General features: G+C 38.9%; 2 protein-coding genes across 2 annotated transcripts in view; one reads left to right on the top strand and one right to left on the bottom strand.

The window, feature by feature from the left end:
- Positions 1–528: 528 nt before the first annotated feature.
- Positions 529–987, top strand: SHISA3 (shisa family member 3; the record flags this gene model as incomplete). Its single annotated transcript, XM_010156449.1, has 1 exon — positions 529–987. A coding segment is annotated over one exon (459 nt), but the record flags the coding sequence as incomplete, so codon positions are not given.
- Positions 988–9830: 8843 nt separating this feature from the next.
- LOC104513178 (phospholipid-transporting ATPase IA-like) overlaps positions 9831–20327 on the bottom strand; it is a gene marked incomplete at its 5' end in the record, with an annotated part of 39728 nt that continues 29231 nt past the window's right edge. Inside the window, 4 exons of the mRNA XM_010156448.1 lie at positions 9831–10424; positions 10762–10853; positions 15934–16026; positions 16428–16516. Coding sequence (XP_010154750.1) covers positions 10327–10424; positions 10762–10853; positions 15934–16026; positions 16428–16516 — 372 coding nt within the window. The remainder of the gene's footprint in view (positions 10425–10761; positions 10854–15933; positions 16027–16427; positions 16517–20327) is intronic.

The raw sequence follows: 20327 nt of genomic DNA, 5'->3' as shown, positions 1-20327 counted from the left end.
CCGCGCGTTCCTGGTCGGACTTGGCATCCGCCGACTTTGCGGTGCCGGTGTAACTTCCACTGCGCGAGGGGCCGTCGGGCTTCCGAGCAAAAGGCACCCGGCAGCGCGCAGGGAGCCGCTCCCCGGGTCAAACCTTCTGCGCTCCTTTTCCGCTTTCTGAGCGCGAGCGACTTGACAGCATCCCCGGCGCTCGCGTTTCGCCTGCCGAGTCCGGTGCTGGCGTTGGACCCGGCGGGTTTGGGGGGGGAGGAGGGGGATTCTTGAGCGAAACCGGACTCAAAGCATCACGCGGGACACGGCGTGGACAGCTGTTGCCACTGATAAAGCTGTCAAGAGGAAGGAATTTTGGGTGGTACCTACAGGGTTTCACTTTAATTTTGTCGTATCGATAGCGGTGGGAAGCTCTGTCCTCTGAGCAGCTCAGCGTGTTACTGGTGCGGGGCTCCATAAACCCTGTGGAGTTTATTTCCGTGCAGCAGACCTGTTACTTCCATAGGCTAATGTGCGTGGCTTTTCCTGTTCTTTCTTCCCCCAGAACCGATCTACGTGCCATTCCTCATTGTTGGATCCATATTTATTGCCTTCATTATCGTGGGCTCTCTGGTAGCGGTTTACTGTTGCACGTGTTTAAGACCCAAGCAGCCATCGCAGCCGATACGGTTTTCTCTGCGGAGCTATCAGACCGAGACTCTGCCCATGATCCTGGCCTCGACAAGCTTCAGGACGCCGTCGAGGCAGTCCAGTACCGCCACAAGTTCCAGTTCGACGGGCGGCTCGGTTCGCAGGTTCTCCTTTCCCCGGGCAGAGCCCGGGTGCCTTGCGGCATCGCCACCTCCACCGTACACGTCTGGCTGCTTCCAGGCAGCCCACGCGGTCCACCTGAGCCAGCCGTCGGGATTCCTGGTGTCGCCGCCGTACTTCGGGTATCCCCTCCAGCCAGAGCCTGCCCTGGCTGGGAAGAGCTGCTCCGATTTTAGTCAGAGCTGAAGGGAGATGTCAAGAAAGAAGGGACTGCTGCTGTCGGATGTCACGCTGACATGCTTCGGGGGTTGCAGACGTCAGAACCATTCTCGTGGGTGAGTTGCCCTTGAAAAGCACAAGATCTCATTTGGGATCTCATTTCCCAAACTTGGATCACACAAATGAATTGTAAAAATACTCAAACCTTAGTTGCTCTAAAAAGCTGACTACTTGGATCGTTCAGTCTAATTTGTGCGGAATGTGTTCGGGGACAAGTAGAAAAACCATGTTGGGATAAAGGTACTCATCTCACGGCATTATAAATGACACTTTAACCCTAAATGCTATTAACTTAGTTAACAAACGGTGCTTGCATTCCACTGATAATAATCAGACTAGTTCTATAAAACAGCAGTAAGCCTGAGAAGCGAGAGAGGAGTGATACTAACTAAAGAGAAGAGTTTGCGGATCCTGAAAATGACTGACTGCTTCCCACTTCCATAACCAATGAAAAGAAGAGGAAGAGATCAAAATTTTTACTACAGAGATCAAAATGAGTGTCTTTTTTAAATACACATAATACACCTGGACTTACACTGTGTATTTGTATTAGTAAACTTTAACTAAGGTAGATAAAACTAGTACTAATTAGGCTAGTTGAAAACGTGCCAATCCCAAGTGGCCAAATAATTATATATGGGAAAAGCAGAATGTATTCAGCAGTATCACTAATAACTTCTCTGCATAAAACCCTAAAAATGGCGTTACATGAAAGCGTTTTGCAGAAAGCAGTATTTATTGTTGCCTTTTGCTCAGCAACATGTGTGAGTTGGACAAGCTGATCATAAAGTTCTATTTGTAAAATTAGCCATGTATAAAATGTAAAGACAAGCTTGTAATTTAAAATGTATTTACAGCATTGACAAAACTAATTATTTAGTAGTCACACCAAAAAAAAAAAAATTATCAATAAACAGTGTGGATGAAACGTTGCATCATCTGGGTGTCTCTGTACAGATAGTGTTTGATGAGCGAGTTTTCATTTTGGTGGTGTAACTATACTGCATTTTTTCCTGTTAAAATGAGTTAATTTTGCTTTTGTAAAGGATTTACATCTTTAACTGTGCACCTGTTGTGCAGATTTAATATAATGCAAAAGTCTGAGTATATAGCAAACTAATAGATTGATTAATGTCTTTTACATACAGCTGTGGTAAAAATGTGGTGAAAACCTCACTGATTAGTTTGGTGTTTTAATTTAAAACATCCTGCCCTAGGAATAAATTTTGTTTGCCCATCTACATTCCTTCACCCACGTAAATGGAGAAACCAAATGGAAGAAGAAAAAAACCCGCATCTAAACCAAACACACACAGCAAGCGGATGGAAAATTCACAGGAAAAAAAGCGGTCACTGAAGAGCTTCTCTGTACACTCATTTTTGTGAACCAGCGAAGTCATGCCGTGTGTCAGGATCCGTAACGCTGAACTTTCCTATTTCATCAGCCCCAAACTCCCTGTGTATAGGATCTGTTGAAGTACATCACAGCCCACCTATTTTACAAGGACTAGCGTATCGGTGCGTGTTAAAATCACAGCGCTTCTAGTCTGAGTCACAGCATCCTTTTCTTAGGAAAGCTGCATCAATTCCTCCTCAAGAGCTGAATACTTTTTTTCCTTAGAAAATATCTAATAATCACTATCTTAGCATTTTTGAAAAAAAAAAATTAATAACCCTTTTAAATAAGTTTTTTAATTGCATAATTAACATTACAGTCCAATAGATATTACTGCTGGAAATACGGTTTCTAAGGAGAAAGGCCACTGAAGTTCCATACGGTGATGTTTGAAGTAACAGGTTTTAGCTTGAATGCTGAAATTGTTAATTACAAAGTAAAATCATGATACACAGTACTGTATTATAAACATCTAAAAAGCAGATTTTGAGTACTTGGGAAATTAATTGAAAGGTAAGTGCTTTTGCTCGCAGTTATTTTAGAAACAATCTTCAAGGATGGGGGTGGGTAAGTTTTTGTCCACCTTTGTTGGTGTTTCACGTGTGTTGGCTGCACATTTTGGATGTATAAGAAATATGGGACTGTTCATCAAGTAACTTTCTGGAAAAAACGTGTAAAATCGTGACGGAGATCAGCTCTGTTGTTGGGAAGCGTCCTGTGAGAGCTGCTGGTCATTCCCGACTACGGCAGAACCGGACAGGAACACAGTGAAACTGTTCTTTACAGGCTTTGATCCGTAGGAAGCTTTATCTAGTAAACCAAGGCACCAGAGATCCTTCTGGAAGCAGCAGCTTGATCAGTTTTAGCAAAGAAGTGCAATTTTATGTTCCTGTAAAGAGTGATGAGTTGTCAGAGCCACTGACACGGGCGGTGGGTAGCGGAAACGCAGCGTCTTCCTCAAAGACAGTGGAGCCACAGGCCGCAGTGCTGGGCTGTACAGGCCTCAGCGGGCTCTGGGGTCAGATTATTAATGTTTTAACATCGGGACAGGGTTTTGCTACACTTGCACGGGGTCTTGCGGATTGTAATGATTGCTGTGGCCAAGCAGGGGCTGCCGGGGTTTGCCACGCGGCCCGGAAGTGCAGGGCCGCCTCAGAGCCACTTCCTTTCCTCCCCTGGCGCGGCGCCATGGGTTTGGCCTCGTAAAGCGCTGGAAGAACTCGAGGCACAGGAGTATCATCGCTGCATCTGGTGTAGGTCTGTAAATTTGTTACAGAGCTGAGCACTTCCCAGGTGGGTGCCCAGAGCGCAGCCAACCCACCCTGCAGCGGCGGGCTGGGAATGATGAGGGGCAGTGAAAAGAGCTGTCCTGGGTTACCGGTAAAGCAGCTGAGGTGGGCAATAAATATTGCCTATTTATTGCAAATAGGCAATAAATGAAGAAGAATCTCTAAATTATTGTTCAGGTAGCTGCAGTGGCGGTGACCTACAGAGCTGAAGGGGAAGAAGGGAGGTGGCCAGAACCCAAGACCTATTGGCACTCGATGCTCCTATGATTTATCGAAAATAGGCCTATTCCTAAAACCTGCAGACAGAACCCCAATGGCATTCTAACGCAGAGTTTTAATGACCTTCAGTTTGACGGGCTGCCAGACTGCTTGCCATCCGAAGTGATGTTTACACGGTGCTTGCTTTACTGCCGTACCCATATATTTTTAACACATCAGGTTTAACTACACTGTGTAATACTTGGGTTAGTTCATAGTTCTGTGACAAGTGACATCCCTCTAAAATAAATTGAAATGAAAAAAGAATGTCAATTATGCACTAAACGCTTCAATTGCCATTAACTGGTAACAGCACGTATGAAACCCAACCTGCGGCGGGCAGAGAGTAAAGGGGACACGGATTAGACGAGCTGCTTGTTTTCTAGTTCTACATTTTGGTTTTCCTTATTTTTTTTAATCTCTAAAATGCATCCAAACGCTGCCTGAAGGATTTTATTCATAACTAGGGAAGCGTTGCAGTACGTGGCTATGTAAACCCACAGGTTATCTGTAATACTAATCCCACTAGAATTAAAGCACCCATTTCAAAATTCCTGTGTCAGTGCTGTTCAGCTACAGCTTGACAGTGACACCGAGGAGATGGGAGTCAGTTCTGGATCCCGTTTTTCTGCGTACTGCAACCCTGAAGGATTTTATTCATAACTAGGGAAGCGTTGCAGTACGTGGCTATGTAAACCCACAGGTTATCTGTAATACTAATCCCACTAGAATTAAAGCACCCATTTCAAAATTCCTGTGTCAGTGCTGTTCAGCTACAGCTTGACAGTGACACCGAGGAGATGGGAGTCAGTTCTGGATCCCGTTTTTCTGCGTACTGCAACGGGCTGTGTGGCCCTGAGCTCCGCTGAACAGCCGCTGCCGCGGAGGGGGCTGCTGCTCCCCGGTGCTCACACGAGCGGCGTTTGATTTGCACTTGCACCGAGGCTGTAACTCCGTGATACGCCGCTTTCATCAGCAAAGGCAGGAGACAAAATGCCTTTCTGCTCTTTATTCTCTCCATCTATGACCTGTGCAAATTCAGGGAGCTGAAATGATTTAGCTTAAAAATAACATTCTCCATGAAGAAAGGAGGGAAGGGATTTGAAAGGGAGCCTGGATCATTATAAACTGGATTATAACGTGAATAATTTCAATGGCCTCAGGACTGCCAGTGTAATAAAGGCAGTGACATAGCATGAGGCGGAATCTCCTTAAACCAGCACTGTCATTAAAGACTGGGTGTCATGAAACTAACAGCCTGCAAGACGCATCTGCTACTGAACCTGCCTCCACAGAATAGAAACTGTACAAAATAAATTCATTGTCTAGCGTGTATATAAAGAATCAACCACCTTCCGACAACCAAAGCCTGGTTTAGGTTCGGATATATTGAATTTTATTTAGCAGGTGGGCACTGTTAGGGGAAGAAACACCTGCGACTGATCGTAGCCAGAGGATACAATACTGACCACCGTTGTCTGAAAAGGGAGATGGTGTTTCCTTATTCCCATGCTGCCACTCTTGTACTGCATACTTCTCCTTCAAAACATGGTGTCACACCGGACTATGTCAGGGCTCTGCTGCAAATCACTAAATTGCAGACTCCTGCGCTCATTTTTCAAAACAAATTTTCCTAGGCATCGCATGAGAACTGAAGAAGACATCTCAAAATAGGTATTTAAAAAGAAAAACAACTTAAAACCATTTTCTACTTTTTCACTTTACCTTAATATGAATTCTTTGGTATTTGTGAAAGGCTATTTCTCATGTGTCCCATTTTAAAGAATTCAAAGCCAAGAGTGATGGGATATATCTCTTCCATCGAAGGTAATCCCTAGCATCTGCACCCAATAAATTGAACAAAGTTTCTTCATTTAATGGCAAAGTTTATTCATTTTTTAACAATTAAAAGACAAAACATTTAAAATTCGCAGTTCAAAACATGCACATTCACCAAATGCCAAATGACATGTAACACTGCATAGAACTGAATGTTACTAAAAGAGAAGAACTATTTATAAAACACAGTGCATTTAACATCCAGTTAAAACTAAACCTGAGAAACTACCATAAACACCGAGTCAAAAGGTCTTCATTCATGCAGCTTCATAATTTCCACAACAGTTTCAGCAGCAATGGCTTGGTGGAGCTGTAAAACCTCACTTTACTTCGAATGCAAATTTTGCTATTACAGACTCACCGCTTTCAGCCGCGGTTCATACAGATCAAACACTGAAAATCTTAATGAAAAATTAAATTGAAGTAGAAAAACAATATTAATGCATGTATGACTTCTATTCTACAATAAATAAAACACCATAAAATATGACTTTTTTTAAAAAAAAACTTGTTCTGGTCACAGCTTTGCAATTACAAATCACTCTATGGAAACGCTTTCATTTGATTTAAAGTATCAACCCTCCCAAGTGCCCAACTTTGCACATCATTACTCAGATGAGCAGTCCTTGTACTCACAAACAGTCCAGTTGAAGCCTACGTGAGTAACCATTTGCGTAAGCAGGAACCAGGTTTGGAATGCTAAAATATTCCTTTGTTTAATAAAGATCTATTGGTTAACAGCGAGGAAACTAGGAGAGTGAGGGCGGGGAGGGGAGGGAAGGAGAAACTCATTTGTTGAGTTTTGTTATCAGTGAAAACATCCAGTACCAAGAAAGTTGAACGGACAAACTCATTTGCTTACACAGCGCTAGCTTCTCGATATATTATGAGCAGACTTTTAACGAAGGCATTAGAAAACAGGGAACAGCGACCACCATGCATTGCCTCAGAACACTTAAAATACTACCTCATGCAGACAGAATGATAAATTCATCAGAGCTACAAGTGCTTTTACACAATACATAAGAAAAAAAAGGGAAATAACTTTTCGCCTTAAATTGAACACGTATTCCAAATTACCCATCACTCATGACAGGTTTAACTGTAACGTAGGAAGCCTTGAGACACTTAACGCACATCTTTGTAACACAGTGAATTTTGTGGATGTGTGTGGACGTACAGGAATCTTCAGCTACCTCAGTGTTTCAAAATATTTTATTTATCATTTTATACAAATAGAATGATGACTAAGTAGAAATCCGCTGAAACTGCTTTGCAAAAATAACTGTAAAATTAGGAAATGGCAAGAAAAAATTCCAAATACAAATTATCAATAGGTTTGTTAAAATTTGTTTCCTGTTACTTACTCTTTTGAATCATTTATTTATATATATATATGTATATATTTAAAAATAATCAAGCAGCAGTATTTATATAAGATATCTGATTTCTAAGTGGCACTGGTTCAATTTTTGACAGAAATTTTTAATACTAACTTGTAATTGTTATGTAGTGCACATGAAACAGATGTAAAAGTCCATGTGAATTCTATATTTGATACAAATTTGCATTTTCAAACAACAAGGACAGAGGCATTGTTACGAACATTTTTGCCTGAAACTTTTTCTCTTTGAATAAGCAACCGCACAATCCCCTTATTTTAAGAAAGATACGATGTACAAACGGGATGGTGTTAGATTATATTACTGTGTACTCAACATGAAAATAAAGTGCATATTGTATACTTGACCTGATTGAAAAATGGGCACACATAGCTAAGATGATCTTATATTTTAAAATGGAATTGTACGAGCAATCAAAGAACTCAGAATTGCCACACTGTCTTTCTTCAGTATTTCCAAGAAGTGGTATCTTCCAATCACTAATTCCCAGACAATAAATAACGTACAGTGGGTAGAAAAAGTAAAAAGAGAGGAGAAAAAACCAACAGAAGTAATAAAACTGAAAGATACACTTTGCAAAATACTACTTCAAATTCTGTAAAGATGTAAGGATGAAACACGGTGATAAGACTATCCTAAAAACTTCAAATTACAGTCTATATTTAGGATCTTAGAGCTCTTTCAGTTGCTTTCTTCCTTTCTAAGAGAGTTAAACTGGGGGTATACTGTGTGCTACTTTCCTCAAACTGTATTACAACAGTGAGACAGAATTTTTTTTCATAGGAAGAATAGGAGATCATATAAATTTCTCATTGAAAATATTTTACATGTATTCTAGTCCTTATGTTCTTTTCTGTAAAATTAGCAATTAAACCAATTTAGAACAAAAATAAAACAATAATAATAAAAAGCTTACCCATAAAGAGTTACATATGGATTGAGCCGTTTTATATGAGTTAAGTACACTGAAAGATTATAAAGGAGCAACAGAGTCATGGTTAATTTCAGAAATGTTTTGAAGTTGGTCATTGTCCCTCAGATGACAGAAAATAGGGATCCCCATTTTAGGAAAGGGGCATGCCCCCAAATTTTTTCTTGCCTTAGGTCAAGTGATTTGGCCCTCCCATATTGATCCATCTATTTATCTATGCCTGAAATGGCTTTTCTGAAGGCAGTTCTTGTCTGCATGACTGACTGGCAGTACTGTTTCTAGTGGGATACGTTCCCTTTGTCCCTGTGTCTTCTGTTTAAAGATCACGCCGGGAAAGTGAGAGGAAGACATTGCATAACATGCATATGAAATGCAGACTGCCTTCCCATTGATCCGCCTTCCTAAATATGTACTTTCATACAGTGCCTTTTGTTGGGCTTTCTGTGTGCATTTGCAAGTTTCTCTGAGAATGGAGTGTAAGAAACTTGGATAGTGCAATGAAGTTGTATGTTAAGTGTTTAGTTAGATGAAAGGTAAGGAGGTAAAGCCAACCTTTAGTCAGTACATGACTAACGAAGGAAGGCAGAGAAAAGATGGGAGTGGATGACTTGGTACTTTTAAGTTGAAAGTGGATGATTTGGAGAGCAAAGAGGAAATTCTTAATTTAACAGATCATTGGCCATGTCATTGTTCTGCTTTTCCATCTAGTTGATCTCCATTCAGAGAAAAAAAAAAAAATTCTATGTAATTTAATTAAATTTAGTTAAAAATAAAACCAACTGCTACTACAGAAAAATGTATTTTAAATGTAATCACGGTGGATTTTAAACTCAGAATTAAACACGGACTAAAATGAGAAGATTTAACTAAACTCTGAAGTTAAAGTAGCTTTTCTTAGTTTGAAGCCTGATGGTTGTTGGGTGGTAAGCTGAGATACCAAATCTAGCTACTTAAAAAAATTATCACAATATTCTCCATTAACATTTCCCACTTTTTTTTTCCCCTTAAACCAGGTGTGTATCTTTTTCTGCAGTCACTTCCTCTCCATTTTTAATTAAAGCTGAGAGTATATAGGTATTCTGCATGACCAGTAAGTTGTAAAGAGGCTGCTGCAATGTATTTCACACCTTCATAGGAAGTAGCTTTAGTGCAAATAAAACAGTACATACCACAGACTAGCCAAGGGCATGCTTTGCTCTCTATTCAATGTATGCATTTCAAATAATTTTAGTATAAAAATGTTGAAAATTTCACTAATTTTAAAAAATAAGTTAAAACAAACTTTCTTTTGAACCTACAGCATAAGCAGAGAGAACTGAGCATCGCCAAAAATAATTCAAGTTTGGTAAAGGGAAGTAAGGCAGAGCAATTCTTAAAAACTGAACAAAATAACCTCTGTACTCAATTTTACAAGGTGGCAGCCATTTTCAACATATGCAATACTAAATGAAATTAAGGGAAAAGCTTGTATAAGGCCAAAGGTGCAAAGACTTGCAGTTTTGAAAGAAAATGCCATAAAGGCCACTCAAATTAGACTCACTGTATTGTAAATCCTTCTCCTCAAGTGTGGAGACTCAAGCATGCAGTTCTGAGATCAGGGCTGGAGTTAATTTCCTTTCAAATTATTTCTAACAACAGAAAACGTTTATGGAACTTCTTTGGCAAACTTTTTTAGGTTAGTTTGACACAAACATCTATAAACATCTTGAGCCAAAATCTTTCTCAAATAAGGTGAATTGACACCATTAAGATACTATTTTTTTTCAGCACTTGTTGAAATCAAAGGCTTGTTATCAACTGTAGTTCAATATTAACACCTAAAAACCTTCACAGATGGTAATGGTCTGTCAATGTAAAGTATGTTTAGCACTCTGACCATTGCCTCCCGAGTACATGACCAATACTGATTCAACTTCATTGTAAAATAAGCAAGCTGGCAAGATACAAGGTAAATTCCAATCTGTTTACAAAGGCTAAGCAAATACTCGTTAAAAAATTTAGAGATGGTGTGTTACAGTATAGTTGCACAGTGCTTATGTCTACTGAATACACAAATCCAGACTTTATGGAACAAGACCATCATAGATCTTTAAATCTCTGATAACTGGGCCATGGTCGCAGCTCCCAGAAAAGATCTAGTAGTCTCTCACAAAAGTAACTGCTAAGGCCTAAATATTGAGCTGTGTTCCTTCACCATTCCTCAGGCCTTTGTTTTGTGGTATCGTAAGCTCGTATTACTTCAGACTGGGAAACGATTCCATTTTCATCTTGAGAGAAGGCGTAGCCATCTGCAGATACAAACCAAAACGGTAACCGATTAAGCTTTGATCAGGTATTTCTGTTAAAGCTTTAATAAAAACAACTTAAAGGTCAACAGAGGGGAATAAACCTCTTTTCAGCAATGACTAGGTAGAAAACCCATGCTGTTTCTTACATAATTATAAAATAGCAGAAAGAACTCCATGCAGTAACTTAGGAATGTAGAGAAACCTTTCAACAGGGAAAGAACATGGTCTACTGGGTTTAGGATACTGCATCTTTACTAAAAACAAATGCAGCGAAAAGTAGAATTTTACTTCTATATTATTAATGGATATTAATTTTTGTTTGTCAGTGAACACTTACGAAGCAAGTTTTGCTGTAGGGAGTCAGAGCGATACAAGTTCACATGGTTCTTCTTGAAAACATTCTTCAGTAGTTGGGCTCTTTCAGTTAAGCTAGAAAGAAAGAGGACACGTGTGAAAGATTTACTTACTAATTACAGTATCCCTTTATCTTTGAGCCTGTTAAATGGGAATTAATTATTAACTGAAAAGTCTCCATTCTCCTTTTTTAACTGCGCCTGAACTAATTATTAAGATGATGATTAAAAGCATTTGGGAGAGCAGACCATGAAGCCCAGATCCCTGGTAATGTTTTTAGTCTTCACAGTACAGGGGAAACATCTGTTTGAAGCGCTGTTGTGCACTGACAATACAAATAAATGAATAATGTCATCAGCATTTGAGTGTGACTCCTTTAGACACGTGTGGAGTAAAGGGAAGGCATTGGCTTCCCTGAGGTAGCATGGCCTGATTAGTGCCAGGCAGAGTTAGTCTTTCTTTCTGTTACATAACAAAGTGCTCCTAGCCTCTACTGACACAGTATCCCAGAGGGATGGGAGAAGAGGATGGAGGTAAGGTCACATCTGTGGCCATCAGCTGTGCATGCAGAAACAGCTGTAGCTGTAGCAGAAACACCAACAGCTTCCACAAAAAGTGCTCTAACAAGGTGTGTTGCCTGTGAAACTCCAGAAGGCGTTTTTCTGGAGCTCACACCCAAATAACAAACTACTGTTACTGCTAGAGGTTGGTCACTTCAGCCCGTCTCCTTCCTTCTCAGCAGAACAGAACCTGTTGTGTTACGTGCTTATTGTGCTTTAATGGGATCCAAGCAACTCTCCATTTCAGCCCAACTAGAAAACAGAAGGAGTACGAAACAGTTTTTAAACCGAGACTCAAGCAACAGCTGAACGCTGCAGCCTGTAGTGAATGGAGTAGTGAAGGTATCAGGTTTTCTTACCGTGCATCTTTCTTACATTTAAAGTTCTCTCAAATAGGATCCTACATTACTAAATAATTGATGGACTAGACATAGCTCAGAAAGCTTTCAAAATCTGGCAATTGTAGTAACATCAAGACATGAAATAGACTGTATTAAAAAAAACCCTCACACAAAACCTTCAATTTCTTCCTCTAAATTTGATATTCATTGTGAACTAGAGCTTGTGTTTCAGAGAAATACCAACTTAACACTTCCAGTGCTGAAAAATCCAGCCTCTCCCTATGTGAAGCGATCTAAAAATTAGTTCACTTTAAAAAAGAAGTTTATTCTGAGTCTACAGTAATTTAATTTTGTTATAGTTTAGAATATCAAAGTTGTCTCTTGTGTAAGTATAACAGATTTCACATATGTTACTGAGTTTTGGTCAGTCAAATTACTTTTTAATATTATTGTCAATTACCTCAACAGACTTAGCTTCCCAGGCTACCTACCAGACTAAGATGTGCAAGGAATGGAAGTAGACTGCTTCCCTTACTAGATTAGCATTCAAACCTTTAGATTAGAAATGCTCATTCTTTTTTCAGTGAGTATATACTTCTTCTGTATGAAGTTGAACCATTGTCTTAAACTGCAGAGAGGAATGGTCTATCTCCCCTTTCTGTTCCCCTCCAGTCTGGTGGTTAAAACATTTACTAGGTGGTAAGAGCTTGGGTCCTCAGAGTTGGAAGAGGGAAATAAAGCTATTATTCCCACACCGATAGAAGAATGGTAACTGCCAAATCCGCAGGACAGGCAAGGGAAACTGTTTCTGTGGTCTTATTTTGAATGAAAAGATGGAATGAGACTTACTTATGAAAATGGAATTGGTTACCAATTCCAGGAAAGCAGTTGGCATCTGCTGACTGAACCAAAACTGGAGAGGCTGGAGCACTGAGACATACCTCACTCTCAGTGTTTTCATAAGGTAGCTCTTTAGGGACTTTTTTTTTGGGTGTGACTTTTTATTTTTTTAAATATTTATTGTTCATCTCATTGCTCCTCTAGGCTGTGTAAGAGCCTTATTTTTACTACAAGCTGTTAAAGTGACAAGATTAATAAACAATTAGGGACTGAGGTTTAAACCATAAGGATACACAAAGTGCATAAATGAGTATCTTCATGTAAGATGGGAGGTCAAAGAGGTGGAAGGCCATGCGAACACTTAGTTAAGAGTTATCAGCTGTATATCGTGCGCAATACCTCTGAGAAACCCTTCTTCACCTGAGCTGAAATTAGCAAATTTCTACAAAATTTTTGTTTTCGACTGGTGTTATTTTCTGATTAAAAACTATTTTATTATAAACATGGCAGGCATGTGCCAGCGTTTTTGATACCACCAATATTCTTTGCTTGTCTTCCAGAATGAAATGTTCAGATTGCAGAAATGCTAAGCACTGAAAATGCTGCCTGAAGTTTTACAAGAACATGAAGTATGTGCATTTCCCAGTTCGTGTATAATGAAGTTTTCACTGCAGAGATCTGATTGCTGGTACAGAAAACACAAAGTAGGAAATACATTCGGGAAAAGTGCTTCCAGCCATTCAGGTATTAAATTCTGCTCTATTTTTATACTTGAAGAAATAGTTCAGGCTCTTTATTATGAGCAACCCTGCTGCCAGTCGAAAGTGTTACTTAAAAATCTACATGTGAAGTCAAAAAGCACAATTGCATAAGAAACCAATGATAAGTCACAGTAACTAAATGCCTACGCTCATTATGTGCACCTAGACGGACAAGCAGAATATTAACTGGTTTTGAACATGAAATGTATATATTTGCAGGGAATTAATCTCATTTATAGAAAAAAATTATTTATGATTAAAAAAAATTCTGATTACACATCCTTACGCACACTGAAACAGCATGAAACGATAGGTATGCTCTTCCTGAGCCTTCAATGCTAAGAGTTTAAAATCATTTAAAAAACCGCACTAGAAAAATACAAGGAATGACAGATATTAAGACTATATTAGCATGTCCTACTTTATAGCGTATGCTAAATTACAACAAAGATCTTTGAAGAACGGTATTTTAAGTAATTTCAGTGTTTGTGTTGCCTCTATTACCTGAATTAAGATTTAAAAATAAATTATGAAGGGAAGAAATCCTTAAGAGATACTAAGATGATTTGCATGTTAGGTGGATGCTTGTATACTTCAAAGAATCCAGGTCTAAAAATAACTTTGTGGAGAAGGAATGGATCTAAGACAGACATCCTGGCGGGTAACTAAACAACCTTCATGAAGCCCTCCTAACTATTTAATTGTGGGATAAAAAGGTAATTATAAAACTAGCGGTGCAAACACCATCCAAATAAGGAGAAAGGATGCAGAAGACATTCTGTAGGATGGAGGAAGAGCACACTGTCTAGACAACTGAAGTAAAAGTAGCTGAATTTGGGAATACAACACAAGTCTTGGGAATGCCATATGGATCACTAAAAAGGTACATTACCTTACTTTCTTCTACAAGCACAAGACTTCTTTTAGAACTGCCTAGTACTAATGTTTGTTTTCTTTACTATAATTCGTTCTTTTACAACTTTTGCTCTTTGCAAAAGAGCACACAGCACAGACTGCTTTTGGCTCAAAGCTCAGCGCACATACATCAGTCAGTTAACTTGAAGGAAGATCTTGCCCTAAAGCTGCCTGAATGAGCATTGTCACTGGAGAGAGGCATCCATAACAATCAATTTAGATCACCTCTGAAGGGAAGAGAACTTACTCTTGCAAGCCCTAGTTGGGTCTGGCAGCGATGAAGGAAAAGTATGCTCAATGTAGGAAACATCATCGACTAGGGGATCTCTACCCACAGAGAGAGAGCCTCATGGGAGACACTGTGCACGTCTGTGCTCCTACAGAGCCCACCACACTAGACTAAGTGTTCCACAGGTGGTGGGATGAGCTTCCAGGCCTCACGGTACCACCCCAGACCTCATGGTACCACCTGATGCCAGGGAAGATGAACTCTGCTACAGACAGAACATTCTTGTGAAAATAATTTCTAGGAAAAGAAAGGAGAAGTAGGAGCAAACAGTCTCATAAGCTTCATATTCAACCCATTAGAAATGGTGGCCATCACCCTGGCATCCAATGCAATTTGGTCTCAACCTGGTATATCCTAGTAAGCTGATTCCCACAGACCTGGGGGAGGGATACAGTAAGATTAAAGGAGAAAGGGAACTTAGGTATCTTTATGAACAAAAGGTGCTTCCTGAAAATTGAACCTACAATAAAAAAAAATGGCTGTTTGTGTTTCTCCTAGTCTCCTTCCATGCATGCCTTGGTAGGAAAAAAGCCTTCTTGGCTAAGCCCTTTGTCATGAAGACACTGAAAAAACAGAAGTCCAAAGGAAAGAAAGAACAGGAAAAAATGATGTATCAACAGTTTTGGCTTCTTTTTTTTTTAGGCTTCCCAAAACTCACGAAAATGAAGGAAAGCAAGCTCTAGCTCAGCCAGTTGGCACTAATGAATTGGAAGAGAGGGGAAAGGGGAGCTTTGTCATCTCATTCTCTTGTTGAGTAAGCGCTTGCTATGAGTTAAAGTCTGAAGTATTTTAGTGAGTGCACATCTTTATGCTGAGTTTACACAGAGAATTGTTCAATCATTCAGTTTTACTGACTCCCTTTTCAAATTACCTGCCTGACCCATAAAGGAGAGGTAAGAAGGGAATTCTCATGGAGTCTTAAGTTAAAATTATTTCTTGCCTCATATAGGTTAGTCAAAATTGTTTGCTCTGGACTGGCAGTAAATACAAAGCCATGTTGTTCTATTAAATTTCAGCAAATCCTAGACAGATTTTGCTGTTTTCCCCTACGCTACTGAGTGGGTTTGAAAAATTTATTGTAACCTTTTTATTGTGCTTAGACCCAATTTGTAACTATATTAGTGAATGATGCAGGTTTAAACTTACTTTGTATCAATTGTTAATGCAGTCAAAAGTGACAGAATTAAAATTTTACCTCAAGTTTGTTCCATACATAGTAACTAGAAACCTAAAAGTAATCTACAAAGAAACACATCCGTTAAAACATTTGTTAAGAACCTACATCACAGCATATGAAAAAACATATGGGCCGAGTAGACCTGAAACCTATTTACAGATGCCTTTTGGTTGTATCGATTTTGAAAAATAACCTGATACATTATAAGGCTGAAAATACTTAGCTTTTTTTTTTTTTTTGAAAAAAGACAACGATCTACAGATTTTAAGTACCTCTTGCCATGCACAACTGCTCCAGGATCCTCAGACTTCGCTTCCAGCTCCTGAACTTCATCTACCAGTGTCTTCAAAGTAGCTCTCTTTACACTGTAAGTAATACAAAATACTGCCAGATTTACTCTTCTTGAAAGTAAAAGAATAGATTATTTTAGCACTTAGATAAACATTCAATTTACAAATCCATTTTCCCAGCTGTCTTAAAATTAAGCTTTACAAGAAGAAATATTACGGCAAGTCTAAATAACATTTTATCAGCTGCTCTTACCAACTAGAAACAACAGATATTTATAAAAAAGACATCACAATTATTGAAACATTTAAAATACTAGGAACGCTTGTAAGAAAGTTTGTCAAAAGCAAACTAGGTGAAAAATTATTTTATCTAATTACTAGAGTTGATCTTCTCTTGCTTTTCTTATATTAGTAATTAGAACATACATTTAAAAGTCAGTGCTTTCTCCCGTAAACCTCTGCATTTCTGTACTCACACTTTGTATACTACATCAAAAAGTAAAGCTGTCATAGGAATACACAGAAGTCCCATCCAAAACACTCCCGAGCTGAACATCATAGCTGCCTGGAGGGGAAAAAAGCACAAAATGTCATGACAAGAACTAGGAAGAAACACTTAGAAATATCAATTCCTTGGTTGAGGGTACCAAATGCAAATTTAAATGAACCATTCTAGACTCTCTAATGTGAAATAAAACTAACGCCTTTCTAAAATCCCCTGAGTCGCTACAGAAATCCAGTAGATGGTAATTCATGTTAACAAGCTGGTAGAAAGATCACACTGCTGAGCTCTTTGAGAGAGGGGGAATCTACCCTGCCACAACCGGGCTCTATACCACTATGCTGTCCTTGTCGGCATTTCCATTAAAATCAGATTTATCTAAAATCCATACCTCCCCGCCCCTCTGGCCCAATCTTTGTCAGTATATTATGAGCATAATTTCTTATTTACAATCAACCCTAATAGGATATAATGGTTCCTGACCCTTCCTATGGATATTGACACCGTTACAATCATTTTGCAATATAACTCAAATCAAAGTTATCTCCAACAGAGCCCACTGTGCCACAGTTCCCACACTGCCACAGACTCCTTTCCAACAAACTGCTTAGAAATGAGAACGAAGACAACTAATTACATAATTATGGAAGTAGGCAACATATTATTAAATGAAGCTCTAACACATTAATGGATGGTGAAATATTTACAAGCCAGATCGCTGCTTTTAGCCGTGTGTTTGCTTTTTTATACACTGCTTTATATTAATAAAAAGGAATAACTTGGTCTGTAAACATACTAAAAATGAAAACACACTAAAACGCCAAAACAAGCTTCATAATGTACAGACATAAAGGAAAAAAACCCACCCCACCAACATTAATCTACCCTTGCAATTCGTGCCCAAGTATCTACCATCAAAAATATTATGGATGCAAGTAGAATGATAAATACTTAATAAAGCATATTACTGAAAGATTGTTTTGCAGTCAGTATTAAAAATACCTTTGTAACGTAATTAGATCGCACAGAGGCTGCAAGTAACACTGCTACACAACGATACTTTTTCAAATCCTTTGCTTCACTACTTGGAGACTAATTCCTTTCAAAGCTTAAACCTCAGCACATAACTAGAACAGGCTGAAATTTTACTAATATTTACTCGCAGACAAATGCAGATAGATAGCTTTGAGTAGCTAAAGTCTAAATTTCTGAATAAGTACTCATGAGCATTTTAGAATTATATTTGATATGTTAATGTACAAAACCAAAAGTGAATTATTTTCAGCAAAACACTCAAATAGGTAAAAAGTGCTATTTACCTTGTTTTCATATCCAAATTCCTACTGACAATGATTCTTTGCAAAGCATTAGAATGTATTTCAACTGAAAATTTAGTAAACTTTCCACCTTAAAAGGACAGAGATATTGCCCTGAGATTCTAGTAATTATTTCTGCCAACAGCTGTCAGCAAAGGTGTAAACTCTGAGCAGTGACAGGTTCAAAATAAAACAATTCACATTTTCAGTGGAGGGGAAAAAAAAACACCCAAGAAAATTTTGCATCACGAAGTGGAGAAAATGTATTAGCACAGTCACTTTGTAAGCAAAACATGACTTTTGACATTCTTGAAGAAATACTCATTTCCTAAACCAGCAGCTATTCGGAAATCTGTATCAGAACCACATTTTCAAGACTTTTTATAATTAAGCAGCAATTAGAGAGATGAAGTTTACTAAAAGAAACAAGAAAAAGCATAAAAATACAACCTGAGTCATTACAACTCTCACCTCCTATTATTAACAATATTTTTTAATTTCTGAGAATGCAGCAAAGAGCTGTCCTTGCCTCAGCCACCCTGTATTAAATGTTTGCTGGTGAAACAGCAAAAGTGATAATGTAGGTCTTAGGATGTTAATTCTGACCATTGTAATGCTAACTATGAATGAAGGAACAACTGGCGCCTACCATTCAGTCCATCCAGCCTTTGGCTTTACAAATGAACAACATGAATTGAGGGGGGAAAAAAAAAGAAGTTTTTCTGCGTCATATTTGAAAGCCTGTCAGATTTTTTTTCTTTTACAGAGTTAATCCAAACCTAAAAGATTTAAAGCCGACATTCGCATTAAAGACAGAGGGCCTCTTTGTATTTTTTGGACGAAGAGGGGAAAAAATAAAATCCCACAGAGGTATTTCCTTCCTTTCTGTACAAGAAAGCTCCCCCCTCACTCAGTAGAAAACATTTTTGTCTCTAACTTTTCACATCTCTCTACACATAGGCAGGTCATCTGGGAAATGGCAAACCAATCCTTTCCAGACAATGGCACTAACAGGAGCAGCCTGTTCTGGGGACGGACTCTGGCTGCCTCTGTTCGTGGTTTACAAATTGTTCCTAATGTGAGAGATTTGTGGTCCATGCCAAGTTTTCCCCCCTTTAGGCCTTGTGAAACCAAATGGAATCTGCCACAAAAGTGGCTCCCAGGGGAATTCAGAAGTAATCCAAAATGAGAGCTGGGAAGCCTAGTTTATTGTAGGACTTACAAATCCTGCAGGGAGGATAAATAATATGTCCTCCCTGGAGCTCATGCTCAATATTAGGACTTTCTAAAGTGAATTAACATTGCTTATTAAGTGCCTTGTACAGATTTTTATGTAAGTTTTTGTTCAAAAAAAGAAAATAATGCTGAGAATTACTCACTTTCATGGTTTAGTGGCCGATTAGAAATCCTGGCTGCAAAACATTTTTAATGCACTGATGAAGATGTACTGTTAGGAAATTACATGTGAAAATGAGCAGACTATTGCCTTTTTCTTCACTAAGAAATGTTTTACCGAAACTGCTACCTCAGGTTTTAAAAAACCTTCTGAAAGTGAAGAAAGAAAAGACGAACGGTAAAATCCTTGCTGCAGAAAAGCTAATGAAAACCATTTTCAGTTTATCTGTTTCAGATATCATCTAGGTATGGGTCCTCTCCTTCTGAACTATAGAACTATTAAAATAATACCTCCTCAGCACCATCAAACCAGCTACAGCTTCTCCTCTCAACCACCTACAGAAAAACACTTAATTGGTCTTAGTTATCTGCGTTTGCCTTCATACATGCTAAAGTACTTACTGTTGTAATATTAAAACAGATTTGCATTTAACGCCCAGTGTAATGAAGTTCCAACAAGTGAATTCTTGTAATGCATCTAGTGTTTCTCTGCTACTTAGAGTTTAAAAAACGTCTTATAGGTCCTATTAATTAAGAACTAAGTAGGAACTCTGTTTATTAGGGATATTAAAGGGGAAGACCCTCCATTTTCTGCAAATACATTCTAAAGAAAACAAGGCCTTACTGGTGCACAAGACACGGTAAGAGGCACTGAAACGGAGTACCAGGCAGTCAGGAAGCAGGTAACTGGGTATCTGCAGGCAGAACCCCTAAGTTCTTACTCAAACAAATCCCCTATGCGATCAGAAAATTAGTAAGGATAGACTAAGGAACACGTCTTCACTCTTCCGTAGCTCCGCTTATTTTCTTCAGCTAAGGATACTACTAGTCCACAGAAAAATCACTGATTTCCTCACTACAGGTGGGTATGAAAAGTGGAATCGTGCCCACAGAGGTATGATTAAGATTCTGGTCTTAATTATATAAAGACAAATAATAAATTCCTATGTACAAAAGCTCACACACACAGACACATACTACAAACCCCAAAGCTTCGCCAAGTACCTCTGTGGTGACACAGAGCACTTAAACATTAACGAAGCCAGGCAGAGCAATACAGAGAACTAACTGAGCTTTAGGTCTCTTCCTACAGACGTGTCCTTAGTTCAGTCCCTTGTTTCGATGAATATATTAATATCGACATATCTTGACTTTTTCTGGGG

The sequence above is a fragment of the Eurypyga helias genome, unplaced genomic scaffold (genome assembly GCF_000690775.1).
Source record: "Eurypyga helias isolate BGI_N326 unplaced genomic scaffold, ASM69077v1 scaffold608, whole genome shotgun sequence".
NCBI lineage: Eukaryota > Metazoa > Chordata > Aves > Eurypygiformes > Eurypygidae > Eurypyga > Eurypyga helias.
This window is presented reverse-complemented; position numbering and strand designations above follow the sequence as displayed.